The following is a 26,684-nucleotide window of genomic DNA, read 5'->3' on the forward strand; positions in this document are numbered from 1 at the left end:
AGGAAATCTAATAAAACGCTTCTAAGATGGACGTCCTCATTATGCTCTAGTTACGAGGATGTCCAGAGCCTTCTCCTGTGGTGATGTCACAGAAGTGCATACAGGAAAAAGCGCAAGGTGCTCTGCGGTGGAGGAACCGACAACAATCCATTGGGCCGGGCAGACAGAGGGTCATGTCTTCTGCATCCGTAAACACAGAGATGAAGACTCAGGTCTCAGGACTGAGGAACTGCGTCTCACACTAACCGCCACCCAAATAACCCTCTTGGCGCGGCAGAGAGACGTTTACCTTCATTAATAGCGCGCTGACAGACACTTAGTTCGAGCAAACAGGTCCAAATTCGCTTTTGATACTCGGGTAATGCGTCCCGTCTCTATCGATATCTGAATCACGCAGCTATTCCCAGCGTCCTATTGCGGCGGGATAAAACAAAGAGGACAGGTCTGCGGCAGGGCGATGAAGGCTGGGCACACTGTAATTGCTATCTGTGAATAACAAAACCACGTCGGAGCATAATGGCGCCGGCAGCGTCTAATGTGAAAGTAATTTTCACCGCCGACGGCACCTCGCACTCCCAGACATCGTGCGGGAGATGTAATACCAGACAATACCCCCCCACCCCCTGAAGGAACACAACTAAAGAGGGAGAATGTCAAGTCGGAGAAAACCTCTCTGCCTGGTCAATTCTATCGATCTAATGACATGGCTGATGTGCAGAGCACAAACTGCATGATTTCTGCGGCCACTTAGATGCAAGGGAGAGAATCACAAATCAATGGCATTGATGCCTTTCGCCATCCAGATACACTACTTACAATCACCTTGTCTAAAGGTAGGGACTCCGGATTACAGAGACGCTTTCAGGAGGGATTTTTTTTTCCACTAAAAAGGAAATAAATGAATAAAACAAACACAGCAAGGACATACTGCAGGCTATATTCAATAGCAGTTTGGGTTTTACATGACAGAATGGTAAGATTGGTCAGAGAACTAAAGAGGCAATAGTGACCGTCATAAGGCTTAAAAAAATCACAAGGTCTCCCATGTCTTCAGTGTGTTCCGCCTCACGAAAGATACATCAACAAAAAAAAAAAAATCATATCTCCTCTCATCCACCAACTTCATTTTCATGAGGTAATTAAAATGAATCCACAGTCTTGCTTAACGTCAAATATTCATTAGCATGTTGATAATTTCCTAACGATGGCTGTTTATTTTTCATGCTTTTCAACCCTCGGTTATGCATGTTAAAGAAGACGATGCTCCACTGCTGCCTGTGCAGCCAATTAAAAAGGGCTCGCTCAGCTGGAGCTGCAGGTATCTGCTGCCCCCTGGCAGTGATACGCTGTAACAACAATGCCCTGGGAAATTAGACGGACCGGACTCCATTTACTGTGTTAATGAGTGCCATAATTATCCAAGATTCATGAGTACGTGCCAAATAATATATGAATGCAGATCACTGATTAATCAACACACATCATGCAAATAATACAGATACACCTTCATACAAATACAGATACAGGGGCACGTGTGACAAAAGCAGCATGGTTACAACAGTGGTCATTTCGCTGCTATCAGCTGACAACTCACTGAACAACCCCAATAAGTAACTGCTCGTTTTCATAATAAAATTGTCTATCCAAGAAAATGTGTTTTGTATGAAATAAAAAATTCAAGAAAGTGCATTTTGTCAACCTGACAACCTATGCCAGAGCCGTTCCCATTTCAAAAATACAGCTGGGTATGTCATAAAAGGCATGTATGCTGGTGTAATTTCAAACAAGTAGTAATTTATTCATAGTCAAATAAATGAAAAAAAAAAACAAAACCCAGTGAGATAGCCTTGTCTAAAGAGAGGGGCCCGACGTGGTGTGATGTCATAAACGTGCGCCATTGAAAAAGTGTTCACCTCCACACTCCCAGCCTGCCAGGCAGCGGCAAACAAAACCTCTCTTTCACCCAGCCTAACAACCTCTCTGTTATCTCCACAGACGCCCTGCCAGAACGACAAGCCCTGGGCCCATCTCCACACACTCACTCATGGAGAGGAAGAGGCCACTTTTGGGCCACTTCCCACACACTGAGCAAACCCTGTGGGGAACAGTCTACCCTGAAGACACTCTAGCATGTATAAATCATTTTAATAATAACTTAAAAATAATTTCTCTAAAATAAACAGGCGACTTCTGGTTGTGAGTTATTTGAATGGCCAGGTCCCAGAGTAAAGGAGAAAACAGAAAGATGCCAGTCTCAGGTCACACTGCAGAGTGTCCATCTCCTCTCTTACAGAAACTCATCTGTCACCAACTTCCCTAAAGAGCAGTCTGCTCTTGTGTTTTGGGTGCCTCTTTACAGCATTACAGTTAACAGCTTTGTCCTCAATGCACTCTTTATTTGAACTGTTAATGTCTCTGAAGAAACAGTCCATTCCTCCCTGAGGGAGAGATGACAACCAAAACAGCAGAATGGACCAGTTCCCCCAGACACCAGGCCTCGCTGCCTTCGAGGTGTCGGGAATGTGCTGGGTTATAGAGCCGCTGTCCTGTTTTAGCAGACTAATTAGATGGCATCCACTTATTGACTGGGTCTGCCTAATGTGATTGTAGGCAACTGAGCAACTGGCCTGGAAAATTAGCGCCAGCACGCTGCAAAGATGCAGCCATTAGACTGGTGCTTTTTGCTACACGGTGCTACATAATGTTTTTGGAGCTGCGCTGTGTGAATGGCCTGTGAAACGAATGTGCGATGACTACGAGCGCCATTAGCGTCAAATGTGTCTAGGGGGAGGAAAAACAGAAAAAATGATCCTTATGATGTTAGAGGAAAGGAAAATAAAGGAAAAACAGCCTGCACACTATGTGTTCCAGTGATACATTTATATTTTCTCAGTCTCTCTCCCTCTCAGTCACACAGACACACACACACACACACACACTTTTTGATTCCTCTTGGCTGGCCTGCCTGCCGGTAGATGTGTTCTCAGTTTCTGTGTGTGTGAACAGTGTACATGAGTCATGGTAACACAGGTTATCTGTGTGTGAACTGTGTACGGTACCTCTAAGGGACAGTTTCTGTGTATGTGAACAGTGTACATGAGTCATGGTAACACAGGTTATCTGTGTGTGAACAGTGTACATGAGTCATGGTAACACAGGTTATCTGTGTGTGAACAGTGTACATGAGTCATGGTAACACAGGTTATCTGTGTGTGAACAGTGTACATGAGTCATGGTAACACAGGTTATCTGTGTGTGAACAGTGTACATGAGTCATGGTAACACAGGGTATTTGTGTGTGAACTGTGTACGGTACCTCTAAGGGACGGTTTCTGTGTGTGTGAACAGTGTACATGAGTCATGGTAACACAGGTTATCTGTGTGTGAACTGTGTACAGTACCTCTAAGGGACAGCTTCTGTGTGTGTGAACAGTATGTGACTCATGGTATCACTGAGGGACAGGTTCTGTGTGTGTGAACAGTGTGTATGACTTGTGGTACTGTAACTCTCAGGGACAGTCTGTGTGTGTGTGTGTGTGTGTGTGTGAACAGTGTGTGTATTTGAGTATGTGTGTGTGTGTGTGTGAACAGTGTGTGTGTTTGTGTGTGTGAACAGTGTGTGTGTGTGTGTGTGAACAGCGTGTAGGACTCGTGGTGCAGTACCTCTCAGGGAGAGTTTCCGGAGAAGGGTCCTCAGGCGCAGCAGGGCAGACGGGGACACTTCGTACGGGCGTACGTCTGTCACAGGGACCCTCTGGCACCTTCCAAACACTCCGTCTGAAACAAGACCACCAGACCCCTCAGATAACTCCACCCAGAACACCACAGTCGCGCATGAACCGACGCCATTCTTATTGTGAGAAACGACAATCTGAGGAGAGCATTCAACTGCTGGAACACAACAAAGACACTCGGGTCCATGCTAACACAGTGTTACAAAACGCTGAGCGGAGAGAGCCCATATTGTTTCCCACCTCCAGAGGGAGGTGAAGAATATTGTCTGTTGGTTCACTGAAGATCATAAGACTAGCTGTTTTTTTTAAACCTGGAGTTCTTGTTTGGGCACTAATAGCTCGCATTTCTGACAGCATTAAATCGGCGTTAAGATAAGCTTTTGCCCATCAATGGAGAGCCTTTATCAGTGGCTGTTTATCTCCACATCAGCAGGGCCCAAGCGCCACTCAATACACGTTGCTAGGCAACACAAGCAGAGGCTGCTATCAGCTTCATAATTCAATGGCTATCAGGACAAGAAAGAGAGGCTGGGACACTCGAGGTCGTAACACACAGTGAAAATAACAGCTCTGCCGGAATATAAATGACCCAACATCTTTTCACATTCCTTTCATTTTTCTAAAATGTGTTTTGAAAATGAGAAATGACGTGTGCCACATCTTAAATAGACGCAAACTGTCTTTGAAACCACATTTCTTTGGTAATCTTTGGTCACAGTTTCATTGCAGAAATTTGGGTACTGGGATCTTATTTTGCCTCATAATCAGGTGCAAATCTTATATCAAATTTACCTATGGGACTGCTTTAGCACACGATCAGAATATCAGAATAATCCTATCTAACCAAAGTCTATTTCAGCGAACATTTTAATACTGCTAAATGTGGAACTATATTTTATTTTCCAACATCAACTGCACAAGGTCTCTCTCAGCAATTATACAAGCAAATAATACTGCAGATTTTAAAGAAATATCATGTTTGGTAACCATATGTTCCGCTGTAATTTTGGAAAAAGCCCATCCAGGTGAAAGGCCCGTTGAACAATCAGGTGCTAGCTTTTATTTGAGCTCAATGACTGCAAACAGCCGGGGAAAAGTCGTGTTCTTGTTTCAGACGGTGTTTGTGTTATCCGTCGCAGCACAATCACCTCTGCCCATTCGCCATACGAGGCAACGTTTCACTCTGCTGTAAATTCAGTCTAATTGCAGCTCGTCGCCTCAAATGTTTTAAGTATTACTATTAGTCAACTTGAAATGTTAAATTGCATGCCGCTCAGCGATTTGTGGAAAAAGTACCGACATTTTTTAATCATACGTGTGATTCACACAACGGTTCCTACTACCAGATATTTTTGACTTGTTTTGCTTGCGATGTTTGTGACACCGATGTCTCACTCACCTTAGCTGAGTGCATTTCCCGCGCCTGCTAAATGACTAGATTGTTATTTTAGTAGACCAGCTGGATTTTATAATACCGAGTCTGTTTTTAGAATTCCTTATTTCTCACGATAATGCATTTGAAGTCTATACCACCCATGCGATGCATACTCGAGTCTCAGAGCCAGCTTTGATTTAAGCTGCCTTCTCACTGTTTGATTCATGGCCTATAGTCTGAACTGCAGCACAGGGTAATAGAAAGGCCTCTTTAATCTGAATGCCTGCATTATGATTGAGGGGGTTTTTATTGCAGTCTAGCAGTGCTGAGATACTAGAAGATATTTTATCTGTGGCTTTGTGTCAGGTGGCTGTATATGCCAGCTCACTCATTCCCCTCTCCTTTTCTCTCTCGCCCAGCTCTGTCTGTCAAGTCACTGCTGTCCCGCCCACTTCCTTATAAGGAGCTGACGCTGCCCTGTCACTCTCCGCTTCCACTTGCCTGGAGTTTTAGCATCAGTGACATTAATGTCTTTCACTAAAATACTAAGCACAACTGCTGCCAAATAATAGCCGTGGTAAAATATCCTGGTACACAAAGATATTGGGACAAATATGATGATGTGGATAATGGAATATTATCCTTTCAGTATTATGCAAATCATACACATTACATTTTGGACTTTAGTGGACAGGTGATTCATCAATGAACTTCAAATATACACACTATACATTGACTTGAGAAATATCTTTTTATATTAACCTAAGATGGGGCAATTTGTTTTTCATTTTTGTCCTCTATAAGGAAGATACGCTGGTTTTAATCTCAAGATAAATAAGAATATATACTGTATATAATTATTTATATGCCATTTGACCATCTGAAGTTATGTCAAACGGAGTACCTCCTCTTCTTCTTGTAATTAAAGTTAATTGAGATTTTGAAGACTGAAGATAATACTGTGTAATTTTGACAGATATAAGTTTAGTTTACTGTGAACTGCAGCCTCCACTACATTTTCTGAATTCAATCTCTGCAGGGGTTGATACAACTGAGTGAAATTATTGTTTGAGGTAGGGCTCCTTAGGAATGTGATTCCTAAGATAGCCAACATGATATTGAGCCATGTTTTTAGCTGGATAATGTAGGGACCATTCAACACAACAGATGTTACACATTTGCATTAAGTAAAACCCATGTTGTTTTTTCTTCTCTGCAAATATTCTGGCATGGTACAGTCTCATTTAAACACGTTCAGTGCACACCGGAACCAAGCTGCTCATTCTGAGTATTAGCACACGTAAACTACTGTGTGTCAGGTGAGGCAGGTCTTCTCGCACAGAAGGTTTGTGGGAGCACACTGGCAAATCAGACTATGCCAGAGATAGCAGAGTAATTGATCGCGTTGAGTGCCATCAGGGATCCGTTGGAAGTGCCTGGTCCTGACCTCCAGGCACAGAACATTACCTTGTGTGTAGTTATGGGCTCTCCACAGACCCCATGTGGGGATATTTACTTGTACATTAGATACGCTCGGCCGGTCCGACAGCAGTGAGAAGTGGCAGCGTTTCTGAACCGTGATGAATCTCTGCCTTTTCAAGGTTCCGGTCATTTCTTTCAGCCTCTGAAGTCCCAGACACTGAAGACCCAGGAGAAATAAGGAGGAAATAACTGGCGAGAGAGAGCTGGAGTCTGAGGCCAAAACACCAGCCCTAAACTCTTTGATATCTATAAAGCTCATATCTGTATTGAATGCGAAGAACAAATAGTTTCAACTGAACTTTATGGGGCGGATACTGCTATGGGATACCAACCCAAAACTCTTTGATATCTATAAAGCTCATATCTGTATTGAATGAGAAGAACAAATAGTTTCAATTGAACTTATACTGCTACGGGATAAGAGCGTGGCACATAGGTTAACCTGTAAAAAAAGAATTTATTTGCTTTAATGTTTTCCGTAATTATTACAGGTATACCTTTCCTGCTGTGCATGAAACAACAAACATGGCCATCGTTTCAATACACATTTTTAAGGTTTTTTTATGCTTTCTCTTATATGTTCTCATTCCCATTGAAGAGGTTGCCCAATTCCCCACAGGTCAGTAAAGAGACAGTACATGACCTAGCCAGTAATCAAAAAGAAAACTCTAAAGCAAAGCACACAGCTAATTGCTAACCTTAATGTGAGGACTAGGAGATTCTGTTGGCTGTAGCTACAGTGATGTGAAACGACATTTTTAAAATACCAATTAAATGCAGAAAACAAGAGTTTGATGAATCTCAATTGGTTAGTGTCATCACAAGTCACATTGCTACGTTAGGGTTAGGGTTAGGGTGATAATTACAGAAAATTGTAGTTATTCTGCCGTGGTGTTGCCTCTGTCATTTAGCTTGTTGGGCTTGGTTTTGTTAAACTTTAAGTCTGAGGGAGCTACAGGGGTTAGCGCTCATTTTCCTCAGCATTAGCTTACAGTTCAAACAAATTAATTTGTCATTAGATTAAAACAACCCTCTCGCTTCATCACCGTGGCTCGTGAAAACGTGCAGTTCAGCAGGGTGTGTTCACCATGTAGCCATCCATATCTATGGCTGTGCACTGATTTATTCACTTACCTCCTTTTAATTAGGGCCCTGTGACCTCTGTGATATCATTTGCATCACGGTTGCATAGATTACAATGCGATGCCCTTCCTTGTGAAATAAAGCTTTCTCAGACCATAAATTAATGAGTCTGAAGCTGAAGAAAAAATGGCAACAAACAAAATAACACAAAGAATGGCCTTGATGGCCTTAGCTGGGGAAGCTAATATTTACTCTCGGGTACACGTGGTCCACACCTCATATTTCATGTAGTCCATAACACAGTTAGTGTCTTAATCACAACAACAAACTGCACCAGTTATACTGCCATACTCCTAAACCCACTGCCACTGAAAATATCACACAAGCCTAAATATAATCCACCAGAACCCTCCCCGGACAGACATAAAACTTGTGACCGGACACTGTCCACATACTCCAGGTTCATAATTATTCACTCTATTGACTGCACTTTTTAAAACATTATGCACTCCATTACCCTCCTTTCAGTCTGGTTTAAAAGGCACAGGTGTGCCCTGAGCGCTACTCCTGTTGCAGTAGCACAGAAAATGCTATTTCAGGGATCCACTCCTGGTGCATTTACCTCTTAGGCGTTCCCCAGGGGTCTGCTTTCGTAACCCCCCTCACCCCACCTGTCCGCCTAAAATCTCTGCTCCTAAAGAGATCCTTGCACAGCTGTTGTGAAAAACAAGGAGAGGTGAAGGATGGAGCCCAAGAGAGCCAACCTCTCCCCAAAAAACCCTAAATCACCCTGAAGCTCAAAAGCAACGGCCCTTCTCTGGTCTTCAGTGTGACGCCCTGGGCAAACTGTCCCATTCGTCATTACACTGTCCCTGGTATGAAAGTCTCTCTGTTGTGTCTGTGTTTAGTGTTTCTCCTCTGGCTGCCTCTGTAGCTGTGTCCCTGCGGCTCCATCGACCGCAGCCTCACTCTCACGCTGTGTCCTGCCCTTTGCCTGCTCCTGTTCCCCTGCGGAAACCCAGCTGCTACTCAGAGCCGCAATGGAGCTGGGACACCTCCTGGCACTGTACACACGCACACACGCGCATAGACACACACACACACACACACACACACACACACACACAGACAGACACTCACACACACACACACACACACCCACACACAGACAGACACTCACACACACACACATGCAGACACTCACACACTCACACACACAGACAGACACACACATACACACACATGCATATGCAAAAATGAGAGACACATATATATACCTGCTTGTTGTTCTTCGAAATAAAGATTTTTAAAAAGATAAAAATACCCATCTATAACTTCAGCTGAACTCTTGCACTTATCTTGCTGCACACTTAACAGCTGTATACTTCTGCTGCATAGAAAGATCATGCATTTTTAATGTAAAACACACAAGCATGTCTTTAATGGAATTACACAACAATCTTTGAAATCAATAAAAAAAACATTACATAAGAGTAAGTCAAAACCTCCTGGGAAGCTTACCCAGTTAACACACTGGCTTTCAGCCCTGTGACACACACAGAGTTCTGACTGTACCGGTGCTCAAAGCAGGAAGGTGCAGAAATAGCCAGAGCATGGCACAGGGAGGGGGGCGTCCCAGTCTCACTGCACAACAGCGCCTCCTGCAGGCAGTCTGCCTGTATCACACGCGTGTGGGGCACACTCCACGGGCTGAAAGGAGTCAGCAGATAGCGGTACACTCTTCGGCTGGGGTGCACTCTCACAACTCTTAGGGGGGGCTTCACAGGAGCGAGACAAGCCCACAGGCGCACTTCGGCAAACAAATGAGAAAGAAATGAGGAATCATTCTACGAATAAACGAGGAATCAGGGATGGAAATGTGGTTGAAGATACAAGACAAAAAACTGCACAAAGAGTAGTATTGGCATTTGGCAGATGCTCTTATCCAGTGCGACGTACAGTTGATTAGACTAAGCAGGAGACAATCCACCCCTGGAGCAATACAGGATTAAGGGCCTTGCTCAAGGGCCCAACGGCTGAGCGGATCTTATTTTGGCTAGACTGGGATTAGAACCACCAACCTTGTGTGTCCCAGTCATTTACCTTAACCACTACGCTACAGGCCGCCCTGTACACAGTCCTCAAAGTTCCGAACAGCAGACAGTAGGTTTGTTGGAACGCGGGCCTTTTGTTTTTGATTCTTTTCTTGCAGAAGCAGTAAAACTACTAACATTAATTCTGTGAGGAAGGGACAACAGCAGAGATCCACACAATATACAGTAATCAGACTGAATATGGAGGGTTGCTTTTACCCATCTATCTGCAGACATCTACATTTTATACACAATGACCAAAATTATCGCATTTCTTTCCTTTCAAAGGGTTTGTTGTGTACGTCGGACGTAAATGAAACATAAATGAAGGCATAAGGAGAGCTGCTGATTGAAGGTGTGTATCCCCGATCTTTGAAAAAGAACATAATCCTGTTCATTTAGCTCACACTGCTGACATTCCTCTGAAACCATAAAATGAAAAGACTCCTGATCCAGTGAGATAAAACTTGGTTTGAAGACTTCACAGCGTGTGCAGCCGATTTGGAGTTACTCCAAGACATTTTAGCATTATTGACACAGTCTCGAAAAGTCAAGCCAGTTAATTCTAAATAAAAGGCAACACGACACCCTCAAGACTTTGTTTTAACAAATTAAAGAGATCCAAATCGAATCAATCTGGGCTGTTGATACTACACACAACAGATTGATTTTTGTGTGTTTCGAAGTAAAACCTCATTTCAATTTCACCCTTGAAAGCACAGGACATATTTCAAAGGACTACAGACAAGGACACAGAATGGAGCAGAGTGCAGTTTTAACACTGAAATTAACCTGTTTTTAAATCTGAATTATGACGCATCCGTGAAAGTGGATAGTGCACAATGTGACATTTGAATGTCAAGGTTTAAAATAATAATGAACCTTTTCATTATTATTTTTGTAGCAGACAATGACAATACATTATTCAGTGACAGAAAGGGCTTAGATTTCTCTTCCTATGTAATCTTACATGGGAAAACATGAATAGATCTAAGTGGTTTAAGTGTCACGGTTACAAAACTCTATTCTCTATAGAAAATGCACATGACTCATTTTTTTTTATATTTAGAATGACTAACAGCTTATTTAAGAGCATATCCGAATACACATGTCTTCGAAAGTAGCTGTAAACACAATATTCAACCTTATATAGGGTGTAATAAGCACATTTCACCACAAGGTGGAGACTGAAACAGTTGACTGTAATTGGAGGAGGTGTGGAGGAACCATCCCCATCAGCTGCTACCAAACCCTTCTGCCTAGCAACTCTGTACACAGGTAATTATATTAATCAGGCAGGTAAATGTCATCAAAACAAATGATACTTCTGCAACACACATACAATAATGTACAATAAAAACTTTTTAAAAGCTTCTCCAAATTTCTTGAGGTCGTTATACTTTCATGAGCTGAAGGAAGACTGCTGGATGCAGTGTGTGGTTGTGATATAGCCTCCCCTGACTGTTTATAATATGAATCACAAAAGAGCTCCACCATATATCCCTCAGTGCCTTATGTATGGAGTCACTTTCACCCAAATTCAGTGACCCAGTTAAGAACGTCAATATGGAAACATTTTATTACATAAATGAGCTCACATAAAAGGGTCAGCTTCTTATATGAACATAGCCTTTTAAGTGCATTTTTATGTTAGCTATTTTGACAAGTTTACAGCAATCTCCCCTCTGGTTAGCGCGATAGAGAATATTATTGTATTGTATTGTATTGTATAATGAGGCCAGTGCACATGGAGAGATTACTGAAATGAGCCATTTTAGACCCTTCTGGAGGCTTTGTGTTAAGAACGGAACTGAATGGTAAGATGGAGGCTGGCTGTTCTGTCAGACATGAATGAACTACATGCTCAGTACAATGTGCACTGTCAGCGTTCAACAATACCAGCATCAGCGTTACCAGCCTATCAGATTATTTCACAATCATTCTTTTTCTCCTGGAAAGAAACGGCACCACACACCACCCGTTTGTGTCTCAGCTGTTCTGTATCCAGACAGACAGACAGACAGACAGACCGACAGAAAATGAACATACACACAAAGAGGTCCGATCACAGACAGAACAGTAACTCAGGGTGGACAGCTGATCAAAGAACCTCTACCCCAGTTCTCATAACGGTAATGAAGCCCTATATAACAATAATTGCTGCATAGCAACCTGTGTCGCATACAAACATACACACAAAATGAGTTCTTCAGCCAGTGAATAAGTTCAGTTTAATTGCCATACTAGAGGGGCCAGACAATCAGGTGATGATGTCGTGCAGGGCCGACAGTAACCAGACGGCATGCTATCAAAAAGACGGGTGAAATATTCACCCAAACAGGGCCGTGTCAGATAACGGCGCGCATCGACAGAGCCGAAGCTGCCGGTGGCAGCGGAAATGAGTCTCTCTCTCAATATATATATCTCTCTCTCTTTCTCTCTCTCTCTCTCTCTCTCTCGCCAAATCGCGCGCAGCATCGGCGGAGCCCAGCCGCCGTGAGACGCCTCGGCGGGATTAAAAACCCATTTGGCGGAAGCGGCGTCTCCCTCTCCGCGCGGCGTGACGCCAGGGGCGTCGGCCTGGAGGGACCTGGAGGGGGGGCGGACAGAGAGCAGGAGACGCCAGGGGCGTCGGTGTGGAGGGACCTGGAGGGGGGGCGGACAGAGAGCAGGAGACGCCAGGGGCGTCGGCGTGGAGGGACCTGGAGGGGGGGCGGACAGAGAGCAGGAGACGCCAGGGGCGTCGGCGTGGAGGGACCTGGAGGGGGGGCGGACAGAGAGCAGGAGACGCCAGGGGCGTCGGCGTGGAGGGACCTGGAGGGGGGGCGGACAGAGAGCAGGAGACACCAGGGGCGTCGGCTTGGAGGGACCTGGAGGGGGGGCGGACAGAGAGCAGGAGATGCCAGGGGCGTCGGCCTGGAGGGACCTGGAGGGGGGGCGGACAGAGAGCAGGAGACGCCAGGGGCGTCGGTGTGGAGGGACCTGGAGGGGGGGCGGACAGAGAGCAGGAGACGCCAGGGGCATCGGTGTGGAGGGACCTGGAGGGGGGGCGGACAGAGAGCAGGAGACACCAGGGGCGTCGGCTTGGAGGGACCTGGAGGGGGGGCGGACAGAGAGCAGGAGACACCAGGGGCGTCGGCTTGGAGGGACCTGGAGGGGGGGCGGACAGAGAGCAGGAGACACCAGGGGCGTCGGCTTGGAGGGACCTGGAGGGGGGGCGGACAGAGAGCAGGAGATGCCAGGGGCGTCGGCCTGGAGGGACCTGGAGGGGGGGCGGACAGAGAGCAGGAGACGCCAGGGGCGTCGGTGTGGAGGGACCTGGAGGGGGGGCGGACAGAGAGCAGGAGACGCCAGGGGCATCGGTGTGGAGGGACCTGGAGGGGGGGCGGACAGAGAGCAGGAGATGCCAGGGGCATCGGCCTGGAGGGACCTGGAGGGGCGACGTGACAGAGGAAGATGCACGAGCGCTCTCTCTCCCTTCTCTTTCTCTCCTTCTTTCCCTCTCTCCCTCACCCTCTCTCTCTCTCTCATCCGCCCCGCCAAGGGGACAGGATTAATGCGCTGTTTCTGAGAGGAGATGGACTGGAACCTTTATGTAAATATTAACCTATTTCAGTGTGCTGGGGAGCACAGGAGACCCTGTGCCCGACTACACTGCAGAGAGCTGGCTCTGATCCAGCACTGCAACTCTATCACCCACACACACACACACACGTACCTGTACAAACACACACACACACACACACACACACACACACACGTACCTGTACAAACACACACACACACACACACGTACCTGTACAAACACACACACACACACACGTACCTGTACAAACACATACACACACACACACGGACCTGCACACACACAAACACACACACACACACATACACACACATGTACCTGTACAATCACACACACACACACACATACACACACATGTACCTGTACACACACACACACACACACACACACATACGTACCTTTACACACACATACACACACATACATGTGCACACACACACGTACCTGTACAAACACACACACACCAACCTGTACACACACACACACATACACACACACACTTACAAACATACACGTGTACACACACACACATACACACACACACATTCCTACACACACGCACAGACACACGTACACACATGCTTGGAAACACATACACAGGCACACAAGCAAGCACGGTCACAGATAAGCATGCACACCCACACATACAGAAGTCACACACGCAAATACACACATGCAAGCACGCACATGCAGACACACACACACCATGGAGATACTGTTAACTGCTGCGCACCTACAGTTCATATCTCATTACACCCACATGTCAATTACAATAAAACTTGACATATATAGTAAAATAAAAAGTATATATAGTATATACTATAGGCTCAGATTGCTGACTGCTCCAGCACTGATGGTTTCTCAGTGCTACACCTAACCCACCACGGCATCACCCTGGGACATCTCCAGTCAACAGGGGGTTCCAGGCTTCAGCACTCAACAGCGCCCCCTCTGGTACATTAGGCCAGATGTGCTACTGTAGGAGTGTGCTCCTCTGGCCGCACAGGGGCACTGCAGGGTGAGAAGGAGCTGACTACATTTCCAGATTAAATCTAATAATACAATTATTTTTAAATGGAGAAATCCAGAACAGGGTTTTTAACCAACTTAACAAAGAGAAGCACACCTTTTTGCAGCAGGGCAGTGTTTTAATTGCTGGTCAGTGAGCCATTGCACTCCATCTGGGGTGCTCCAAGCCAGAAATCTGTTATCTGGCGAGATGTCCATCAATTCCGAAAGTCAATCTGGGAGACGGAGGGCCACGGCACCTCTCCAAGGCTGAGAGACCGTCCCGACCCGTTTCCGTGGTGATGTTCTCACGGCCAGCTCCACTCAATCAAAGGGCAGGTTGCAGCAGGTCAGCTCTCACTCAATCAATGGCTCTGCGCAGGCAGGTGGCCATCAATCATTACAAACACGGCGTCATACCAACCGCTCTCCCGCCCAGAAAGACCCATGTGTGAGCTTCCCATTGGCCGGCTCGCCGTGTTCGACAATTACCGTGTGGTTCTGCCCATGTGTGCCTTGGCAGGGCGTCCTGACTCCTCGCTCTCCTCGATTGTGGTCAGTAATTGATAAACTGGATTTGGCCGTCAGGTATTGCCAGGTGGCTAATTGCTGGCTGTGAACAGTATGGAGACAGAGCCGCTACGCTAGCTTAGCCTTGGCGCTTCAGTCTCCAACAGTCTTTCGGGCTTTTTGGCTCACGGAGGTGTACATCTCTTGGCCTGTTCGTTCCTGCCTTTGTCTTTTATTCACCTTGCCTTTCGGTAGCTGAAATCACTTCATCTCCTGCATTCAGCCACTCATTCTCTCAGGATAATGGGGAAGTGCACTGCAGTGCCGATGCAGAAGTCACAGTGACTCAAACATGTCGAGGTCAGCCGCAGAACGAACAGAACGATGCTTCTCACGTGTCACTGCGATTTCATATTTTCATGCATAAAATGAAAACCTACAGGCAGAAATAGTGCTGTCTTCCTTACTTCCCCCAATAAATGCGCTCCGTTAGGATTTAACATTACTTAAAGACCCTATTCTATTAAATTGTGGTAATTAAGCCCGAGGGTAAACCGCAGAGGCTGACACTATCCTTCATGTTCCACATTAGAAGTCCTTTCACGAGGCTGAGAGGCGAGAGAGACTCCACCAGAACAGGACTGTTATTACAGGGAGAACGTACCAGGCAAAATAATTTATTGCCTGGAGAGGTGAGGATGGGGACCTTTAATATCCCAGAAAGCGCACTCCCCGTTCCCCGGCGACAGTGACACACACGACGCTGTCAGGGAGGATAAGGCAGCGAGAGCCTGGGAGCGCGTCTCTCAGGAGAGCGCGGTGAATCACGCAACATGGCCGCCTGTCTGCGCTGACAGCCATTTCAGGAGGATTTCTGTCAGTCCCAACGCAACGGGGAAAAACAAACCTCCACAACAACAACTACAACGGCGACACGGCACTGACGGCATTCAAATCAGCTCCTCTCCACGGACCTGCAAGCCACGCGGAGGATTTCTCAGGGTTTAAAACCTGACGTTAACCACGGCACACAATCCATAGAGACAATACTGAAGCATTTAGGGAGTGGATTCTTAGGAATTGCATATATTTATACAGTATTTGTTCTGAAAAAAAACTGCCCTTGTTAAATTGTGTTTGTGAAGAAAAAGTGAAAGAGCTGCATTTCACTTTCAGTTCTGAGCTTTTCAATCAATAAATATCGACCAAATGTCAATTGTCCCTCACCAGAACGATTTCTTGGAATGGCTTTTCAAAAGAGCCTCTTCCCCCGGAATGTATTATCCTACATGGAAGCATTACTGAAGCCTTGATAGCCCTGGGTCTGTACTTCACGCACGCTACACACATACCCTCCATCAGCGCGCAGCCTATCCGCGTGATAAGTAAACGGCCGCGCATAATCGATTTCAGGGCTGGGTGAGCCGCAGATCATTAAGAGCAGGGAGAAACGGCCATTACAGCTGACCAATTACAGACACGGATTGTACGCGACTTATCTGTTTAACATCGCAGCTCGGCTGCCAATGGCGGAACAGATGGGTGCCGTGCCACCTGTCGGTGGGCAAACGGGGGGGGGGCTCTCAGGAGCGGCTGGGCCGGGGCCGTCTCGCGGCGTACGAGACGGAGCGGCGTCAGAGCGGAAAGGAAGGTCACCGCACGCCCTCATCGCGGCTTCACGTGGGACCGCCGGGGGGGGGGAGGGGGGTTTCGCTCGTCAAGACCGCTGGGGGGCAGACGCTCCTCCAGATGGCTGTTTGTTGGCGCTCCGCGGGCGCGCCGTGTCGCGGTTGGGTGGGGTGCGGTGCGGTGCGGAACACAGCCGGATCGGCTCAACACAATTATATCTGATTCACAGCCCGGTGCCCCGGCCTGCTGACGGCGAGACCAGTGACAACACGCCGTTAGAGAGGCACGTGTCGTCGGTACGGACAAGCCACACTCGTACATTTCCATGAGGGCAGGTCTGTCGGACTGCACGGTGACTGAGACACGAAGCAGGAAAACAAGCCACCTCAGGGAAAGACAAGACATGTCCTCCTTTCAGATGACGTGGTGGAAACCTGAAAGGGGGAAGAGGGCAGTTGGCCCATCAATTTGTGTAAACCTAAGCCACCTCATGGCTATAATACTGAATCAACTCATCCTAATACCTCAGCTAAGACTTTCACACAAAATGAAATAGCCAAACGACACTGTTCTTCTGTTCTTTTCTGGCTGTAATGGCAGTGAAAAACTCTTGTCAGAAACCAGCAAGACAGGGGTTCATGTGGGTTTATGTGGGGACCACCACTGCTGAACCCTTCAGACATGCACATACTGTAAACAGGCTGCTGTATGAACACCTGCAACACAAACTGACCAAGGGCAACCCCATCTTAACTAGGTTATTAATAAATAATACAATTAAATGACTAATTAATTACTAATCTTTGACATTACCTGCACATTACCTGTACTGTGTTGTACACATTACATACATAATTTGCAGGCATTCTTCAGTGAAATGTTTATATGTAGAAATAGCAACACACAGGAACTTTTACATTAGGTAGTTAGGTAACATCCTGCTCTTTCACTGCCTGAGAGATTGCCACACTGCAACATGCCTATCAGTGATAATAACCCATCAGACAGGACCCCGGCAAAGGAACACAGCACAACACAGGATGGAGCAGGGGAGGCACATCTGTGGGTCCTGTTGGATTTTTCAGTGCCTGTCTTACAGTAGACCACTGCCTTCTGACAGCAAGAACCACGACAGCAGTCCCTACGACTGCCATCACTATACATACAATACATGTGAGTGCATGAGACAGCCATCGTGACACAATAAGCCTGGAACCCAGCTCTGTGTGAGTAGTAACATACAGCCATTGTTGCACATTAACCCCCTACAGGTGTAAGGTCAGAAATTGTGTGATTTGAATATTCTCAACTGAACATTCTACCGCTGATGTCAGAGTCACTACTGGTAAATGAGAGTGATGGAGTTCTAGCTGACATTGAATTTTGAAAGAACACATGTCATAACTGTATCTGCATGAGACATCCCAGTGACAGACAGCCATCACGGCGAGCCTGACATCCGCTCCTCGCGAGACAGAAAGCCATCTCCGTGACTGGGACAAACAGCCATCACCCTGAGCAGCACAGCCTTCCCTGCGTGACACAGAGCTAGCAGCAGAAAGCTATTACTGTGGCTCTGACAGAAGGTCATCTGTCTGTGTGTGACTGGCTTTGGTTGATGTGCGCCATTACGATACACCAAACTGTATACAGACGCGAATTAACCACACATCCCCAAAGTCAACACGTTTTGGGTTTCTAAACCTTTCTCAGCAGATGCGTGGCTGAACAAAGGCAGTATGTATTGTACACATAAAGGCACTAATTGGGTGCTACACAATCACAGGGTAGAAGCAGCTAACAATCATCACAATATCCAATTATACAATTAACATTCACACCCAAATGCATTGTTTATAATTACCGTCGACAGAGTGTCAGGCTACAGAAAGAGCATTAAAGGGCCAGAGCGCTTTACGGAAAACAATACACTGTTTCAGCAGCACCCAAATTATTTTTTATTCATTTTTCAAAGACTGGCTGAGTGAACAGAGATAATGCAAAGGCAATGCCAGGACACAGTCCTACCCAAACCTGCTAAACAGTAAATTGTGTAAATCACTGAAATGATTCAATGTACCTTGCAGCTGTTTTCCTTTTGTTCATTGTTTAAACAATCATGTTTTCAGAGAGCTAACACTTTAACCTCAACAATGTTAGATCTTTCTTTCTTTCTTTTTCAAATTTGGTATCTAAGACTTAGAAATTACATTGTACATTTCCAGATGCGCTGACTTGAAGCATCTTACATCCCCGTTAAGTTACACACTATGCGATAAGTTGATAAATTGAGTTGACAGTTTAAACGTTTGTAGGATTTACAAGACTTTAACCATTCCTTTTCCAAAGGTGGTTGAAGCTTTCGCACTTTCAGAAATGACTCTTTCAGCCCTAAATCGTTTATTCTCCAACAGAAAGCAAAAGCATTAAAAAAGTTTAAAAAATAATAACTTTTTTTGAATTTAGAATTTTCAGGATTATTTAAATTCTGTACAGCTAATGCGTGGCGAGCCTCCGCACAAGTAAAAGGCTATTTTGAAAGCAGCGGTTAGTAATTCATGATAAGTTGAACAGGCTTGGTTCGGATTTCACCCCATTATCCACACGGTGGAAGGGAGGAGGAACTGACGAGGAGAAGGATGTTCCGGCAGAAAGGATTGAGTCCCAGTCAGAGCCGGGGCGGTCGATACTGACACTTTAAAGCACTTTAATAAAAATGAAATGCTGAACCACGGCCCATCAAGCACTCAGGCAGCGCACATTAACTCCTCAACCAGTCACACCGCATCGCAACACATCCAGCCACATAGAGCAGCACGCAAACGCAGCGAAACCTTTTCCCAAGCAGTCTGCAGGCTGCTGTCTGTGACCTGCGCCCTCATGCTTTCAGTACACTGTCAAAGGCACTATAGTGCAGGCTGATGCAAAACTAGCACAGTTTTTGTGCTATTTTTCAGAGCAGTTTTATGAACATATCTTCAAAACATAAAAAATAAATAAATATGCGAGTCACAATTACTGTGTACTCTTCAGCTATTTCTGTGAGCTATTCAGTGCACTTATTTTCTTTAAAGTTTAACAGATGCCACGGGTTACATAATCCTCTTTGCCTTTGAAACTGGATCCTCAGAAATATTTCACTTTGAAGTGAAAATAAACTGCATTACCAGCTAAACTTCTCTTTCAAGTAAATCAATAAGGGCATGCATTTCCATGGAGCTAGACCTCTACCATTTACATACATACATACATAGAAACGTCCTTTTTCAGGAATACGCAATTGTTTGAGAAGAAGCTTAAAAATGAAACATCTGCAAAAAAAATAGCATATTTCTTTTGCCAGATGAATATTGCCACTGAATATTGTGCACAATTTCAATTCATACAGATTCATTTAAAAAACACAAGGAATATCATATTGGGCACTCCCTTTCATTTTAAATAAAACTCTATGTAGATGGGAACACAAGCCATAACATTCCCACGGTATGGTAGAAAACACAACCAGATGGAATTTTGAGACTATATTACTTCGGAAGCACTATTTAGCGGAGAAGGCTGACTTCGGGCCAGTACAGCAAGTGGCAGAACCATTAAAGATGATGAAAACGACAGAGGGCGGCCCAGAGAAAATCAGCGTGAGTCCAACAACCCTTGTAAAGTCGATTGCAAACTGCATTAAAACTCTTCTTTTCGGACACACTGTGGAGCCGCGGAGCGGGCCGTCTGGTTCGCTAGCGCATACTTAATTGACCGTTGCTTCTCCAGCAGGAAAACGCCTCAGCAGCGCCGTCGTTCCTGCACGGTCCCGGCGAGGAGGGGCGGCAGCCAAGCGGTCTCCTCGGGCCGGCAACACAACCTGCCCACAGCTGGCCTGGTTACCAGCCCATGTAGAAACGCAGCAGGTGCCTCTCGCCTGTTCAGCCGGGCCATTGATTGGCCCCGCGAAGACCATCTGCCACCAGCCTGTTAACCGCGGAGACGGCAAACACTGCACACGCAGATAAAATCAGGGATGGGCCTCCGACGGGCTGCCATTAACCCCCGAAACGGCACGGACAGGCGCCCGATGGAGGGGCAGGACTGTCCCTTATAGGCCTGTACTGCCATCCCCATGTGTTCAGCTGCTGTCCAAAAGACCACACGTGACTAAAAGAGTGAACATGGAAATGAATTTGCGTGGACATACTAAATCTGCTTTTACAGTATTGCGTATGTCACAGGTTATATTGCTGTTACATTATACATTATATTCAAATGCTATGAATTTGTATAATGTGTGTCTGTGTGCAGCTGGAGCTCTGCAGTGGGCAAAGTGATATTTAGCAGGTGTTCGGACCTCCTTTTAGAGCTCAGAACAATTTGTAAATGTATACTCCAAAATTAACGCAGCAAGAAACATTAATGTCATTGGACATAGACACCATAGCAAAGGGGCATTTAGCAAAATATGGCCTCATGAATATTACCAGATGAGTCATGTGACAGGTGTCAATTCATGCTATTCCCTAATCCCTTTGGTCACATGATGCGAGTACGCCATTTTGATACACTCAAACCAAGACATTTCTGAAAATTGCAATTGAACAGATTCAGTGGTAGCATGCATGGGCATTAAAAGCTGAAAATAAAATGGTTCTTGGAAAGATTGAAATGTGTACTGAAGTGTTTTGAAAAGATAATAACATGCCTTGCCACACTCTCACAATGATTGTAGCTGGTGACAAGCATACATATTACAGATATGTCAAAATAAAGCCACTAACACATAAGGAATGTATAAAGACAGCTTTAGAAGCACATAATGCAAAGAAGCAAATATTTCAATATCCTGGTGTTCCAGTTAGCATATGGGAAAGATGGTATGTATTCACAAATTAATACTAATTACATTGTTGTTTTAGTAAATATGAAGATATTAAACCAATTTAATAAAAGATAGAGACAACATTCCTTCATAAGAATTCAATGCAGAAAAACCATCCAGCAATTTTAAAATCTTCAGTGAGATGGAATGATAACAGACATATGAAATAAATAAGCCAGGTCTTTTTCAAAGCCGTGAAATCTGTATGACACAAGGGAGTATTTGCATTCAGTTCAATCATGAAAATTTGCATTCAGTTCAATCATGTACACTGAGTGCAGAGAAGATACACCAAGGCTGACACCCTCCGACATCATTATTTGGTTGGCCGGGACCCAGACAGGCGTGGCCTCCAACGCCCCCACCCATGACCCCACCCCCAGCAGTCAGGCCCCGTTGGTCACATGACTGATGCTCTGCCAGCCTGTCAGTAGGCGAGAGAGATTAGTGAACGTCACACTTCTCTCCCAACACCTCCTCACCCATTACTAATCACCGCAGATTGAATTCTGGCCTCTCAATGCCCACACAAACTAAGACCGTAACCCACCCGCCCAATCCGTTCCCAGCACCATACATCCTGCCTGTCTGTTCCCAGGGGGGTAACTAGGTATTCTGCCACCAAGGTAGACACACAGTCAGCTCTACTTCTCTTCTGCACAGCAGACACCAGCCTCTGCGGCATAGCACCTCGGTGTTTAAATATACACCGCTCTTTGATTCTCACCCCCACCCGCCCCCGCCCCGTCTCCATATCTCCGTTCCCAGCCATGAATCAGGCAGCGGGCAGAGGAAGTCATCTCCTATATGCAGAGCGGAGTAGAGGGGAACATCATCTGTTCTCTCCACAGTCGTTTTCCATTTGCACTCAGCTCTGAGTTTGACATGCTACATGGCCACTGCGGTGCCTAATGGGCCAAGTCTCCAAGGCCAGCAAGGAAGAAAAAACATACTATATATTTCACGCAAGGCCTGATTTTGATCTTTAGCCAGTGTAAGGAATCACTCAGCCGTGAATGTACAGACACGATAGCTGACTACGTGACACAATGACGCTAACCATTCCAGCAGGGGACTGGAGAAAGCCCAGGTATCTCGTAATATAAAATTTGAGTGTATACGTCCATCACAAAAAGAGCATATTTCCTCTGAAGAGTGCTTCTGCACTTCAGGTATATCCAGGTAATGACATGTCTTCCCTGGCCCGGGCACAATTTATTCTGTTAGAACTCTTTCTTCATTATATTTAACCACACTAAACACGCCAACAACTTGCTACATTCAAAATTGTGTCTTTAGGCTGCCCCTCTCCACTAGGGACTGAAAACGTGATAACCTCACTGTTCAAGGCCGTTCACCGTTACCTTTTTTCCCACGTGTGTGAGAGAGGTTTAAAAAGACGCAACCGGCAGTGTGCCCCAGCAGAAACACGGAGTCAGGGTGCCCGGGGGGGGGAGCGCAGGATTCTGGGTAATTAGAACTGTCGTCTGTGAAATCGCAGCTCAGTCCAAGGCCCGCAGGACGAGCAGAGCACTCCTTCTCCCAGACTCCACCTTGCCAAGCTGGGAAAGACAAACATGCTAATGTGTTCTGAGTGAGAAGCATCTCGAGGGCATTGTCTGCTCGGAGATGACTTTTCAAATCTCTCAACGCCCAGGGTTTCAAAGGCTTAAATGCTTCACTGTGCTGTGTGATTTGGAACCTATGCTCTGTACATTAGGCCTGACTATAAAGCTACTGCATTATGAATTCAAGTGGTGTCTGATGCATTGGAAATAGGCTCTTCAGTGCTGCCAATATCATTTCAAAAAGAGTTTTGAAATTCGCTGCCAATCAGGAAACATGTCCTGTTATATTTATAGATATGGTTCTGAAATCACTGCGTGAATTGATATATTTGGCCCTTAATTGCTCTGCTAACAAGACAGCCTCAGCATACACAACTAGAGTTCAGCTCAGCAAGTTATATAACTCCAGAAGCCGACACCATTAGGTCTGACACCAGCTGTGGACACAAACAGCATCCGAGAATCTTTCCATAACACATCTTATTTTAGAGGCCTCCAGGATGGAGAATACATTAACCTGCACAGAAAGACCGGGGGAAGCAAACCAGACAAAGAAACTTTCACGTCAACAAAGAGGCACCTCATCTGCATCACAACTGACAGGACTGGTGGTTCTTATCTGCCACGGGACAAAACGGGTCATTCACGGGATGCGTTTTCTCGCGGCAAGGCGCGGGATGGCGGTACTCGCATTCGCTGGAAGTCACGCTGAGAGGCACACAAGGCCTCTGAAAGGCAGGAAATGAGTGAGCGAGCGAATCTCCTGAGCGAGGAGAATGGGCTCCTGAATGGGCCCACGCTCCGGAGAGAAACGTGGATCGGGTTCCATAATTAGCTGAGCGCAGCTACGCTAGCGCGCAGGCTTTGTTTTATCTGAGAGACTGGGTTCCTGCTCTTTGTGCCAGTCAATCATTTCCAAACTGATTTCATTAAACCGAAGGCTCTGCCTACACTCATTGTTAGCTCCTTTTCCAGTGCCTGACGGCTGTGCTAGACACACTATAGGAGAAAGTACAGAAAAAGGTATTGCATTTGTGGGGTTTTTTTTCTGAAATCATACAGTGCACTGACAGTATTTTAACTCGGAATGCACTGTCTATAGTACCTGGAATAATAGTGCCGGAATCTGCTGAAGGTTGATAACCGCACCATTATAAATAAATTGTGTATGGTAAAAAATAAAAATGTTCATGATATGGTCAAAAGCAACTGCAGCCTGGGCACACATTTTTTGTCTATACTGTAGTTTAGTGGGCTGTGTGGAAAGGACTGTATAAAATGGGCTTACCGTTGACACAGATCTCGTATGGTGAGCACAGGCCATTCTCCAGCAAACAGCCTGGAAGAAGAATGCAGAGAAAAACTTGTCAGGTTTAGAACACAATAATGTGTCTACACAACGAAAGGATACATTATAATGAAAAAATATTCACAATTGGTTTATCTTTCTCACACTTTTATTTTTTAATTATGTTTCAGGCATATGAACAATATCACACTTACTAGAGCACTTTAATATTCATCAGGGATGTGAATATGTGTTCAATCATACAACGTAATCTCAAAACAGAACACTTCTCTTTATCTTTAGGATATACTGCCCAATCCCTACTTGATGTTCTGTTCCATAGGTTAGACCAAGATAGTCGTGTCATTTCAACCAGTAAAATTAATTTGATGACGTGGTTAATCGAAGCCATGCCTCCTTAAACATTCGACAACAACGTCATGCCATGCCACGTAGCTTCCGACATGAACGCTAACACCGTATCTATTTATATACTGCCAATTAGTCAGCTTCCTTTGTCCAGTTTCAGTGTCATATTTCATGGCTGACAACCGTGTTCCACTATATAAATATTAATGCTTCGGAAACTTGGTGCTGCAGACTGATTTATTAACAGGCAGCACCAGTTTACAGTTGCAGGTCCTGACGGTCATATTTCATACTTGTGCTTAGAGGGGATTTCGACTGCACACCACTTTGATCAGTTCATGTAAATCACTGCATCTTCTGCTGGGATTTATAACTGAAGAGGAAGGGGGCATCAGAGCAATGGCCTTGTAGCTGTAGTTAACTCCCCGACGACGAGTCTGAACTTTATGGAGTGTGGCATTTAACTCACAGGCATAGGCCCAATTTAAATCAACAGTGGGATTTTATACGAATGAAGCCTACCGTATTTATGCATAAAACACCGTTTTTAAAGGCTATGCCAACACTTGTGGTCCCCATCTGAGCGGGTTCGCAATAGGCTGGCTAACATTTCCTTGCTCTAATACGGGACACAATGCACGCGTGGGTGGGAGTGGGGCAGAGGAGCTGTGGTCATTTATTAAATTACTGACATTTTTGCTGCACAGCAGCCACATAGCAACCCGATTTTATTCACAAGTGTGTATAGGCTAGTCCTTTGATTGTTCAGTCACCTGCTTTGTTAATTGGAGTGTCCTAGTTATTCATCAAAGGCAGGTAAAAAAAAAGAGAGAAAGGGACAAACCATTTTTGGATGAAACATGGAACATAGGAATAGGAATAGAAATAGGCTATACAGTAAAGTAACACCGTGAGTCTCAGGCACCTCAATGTCATCGTTCCAGCGCCTTGCATGGCTTTTCAAACGCGATCGGATTCCAGCTCCTGAGGGACTATCAACGCAAACTGTCAGACAATGTTTACACTCACAGAGATTTACGATGGGACACAAAAGTGTCCTTGTGACACTCCTGTCTGAGATAAAAGGGCAGAAGGACAACTGGGCAGTGAAATATAACGCTGCCGGACAGCGCAGTTAAGCAGGCTGAAGCCGCTACGCCTTCGGCTGAGGTCACGAGCTTCTGAGGCGATGTTACAGGGCAGCAGGGTTCACCACTGCTAAATAATTAGCATCTCCCCATTCTAGCAGATTTACAAACACGCTCACTGGATTATTCTGTGTGTGAACTGCAGCTCAAGCAAAAAGGTTATCACTGTAGGCTACCCGTCAGACTATTTTTTCCCCCTCCGTTATAAATGAACTGCCATTATACGCCTGTTATATTCCTGGCTACAGATCAATTCAGACTCCGGCTAATTAACTGTCAAAAGGATTCACACAGGGGAGTCACGACAAAGACCTAATCTAACGACCAATGATTTAATCTTAAACTTTGAGTAATAAATGTGAAAATCTGTGGCATGAACCAAAATAAACAAATAGCATTAGCATTCAATAATGAGTCATCCAACAATAAAGATTGTTTGAATAGAGGGTTGAATAGACGTGCTGAACATAACAGAGCTGAATCGCATCCCAACCCCCCGGGGGTTTGAATGTTTGCAACTATTTGCATTTGTCAAAATATTACGCTGTAGGAAACGCAATGTAATTAACGCTTCGGGGGAAAAAAAGCTTTCACATCAGTTGGAGAATCATTTACAGCCCCCCTTCCTTTGGGCAACAGTGTACCACTCACTCTTATCACGCCACCGAGGTCTTTTTTCGAAAGCAGCGATGAAGGCTCCGACGAAAATGGAGCACCGGTGTGCAGTGTGTGGGTGTTGAGAATGAGAACGGTAGAACAGCGAGCGGAGAGGGATACGTACACAATGTGGCTTGTTACAATGAGGATGCAGGGGGCGGCGGTGCCGGGGGGTTATGAAGTTTTTAAATGCTCGGTATAATTCCTGCATAGTGTTACCCTAAGGCCCCCTATCGCAGGTTTGATTATGAGACGAACTTCCTGTGGAGATCACACTCGCAAGTAGC

The 26,684-nt window shown here is 45.5% G+C and overlaps 1 protein-coding gene across 1 annotated transcript in view; it reads right to left on the bottom strand.

Moving 5' to 3' along the window:
- ptprn2 (protein tyrosine phosphatase receptor type N2) overlaps positions 1–26,684 on the bottom strand; it is a 203,171-nt gene that overhangs the window by 162,636 nt on the left and 13,851 nt on the right. The window contains exons 2-3 of the mRNA XM_061239019.1: positions 24,224–24,274; positions 3,664–3,777 (exon numbers count right to left, since the gene is read on the bottom strand). Coding sequence (XP_061095003.1) covers positions 3,664–3,777; positions 24,224–24,274 — 165 coding nt within the window. The remainder of the gene's footprint in view (positions 1–3,663; positions 3,778–24,223; positions 24,275–26,684) is intronic.

Source organism: Conger conger, chromosome 4, assembly GCF_963514075.1.
Source record: "Conger conger chromosome 4, fConCon1.1, whole genome shotgun sequence".
In the NCBI taxonomy this organism is placed as follows: Eukaryota; Metazoa; Chordata; class Actinopteri; order Anguilliformes; family Congridae; genus Conger; species Conger conger.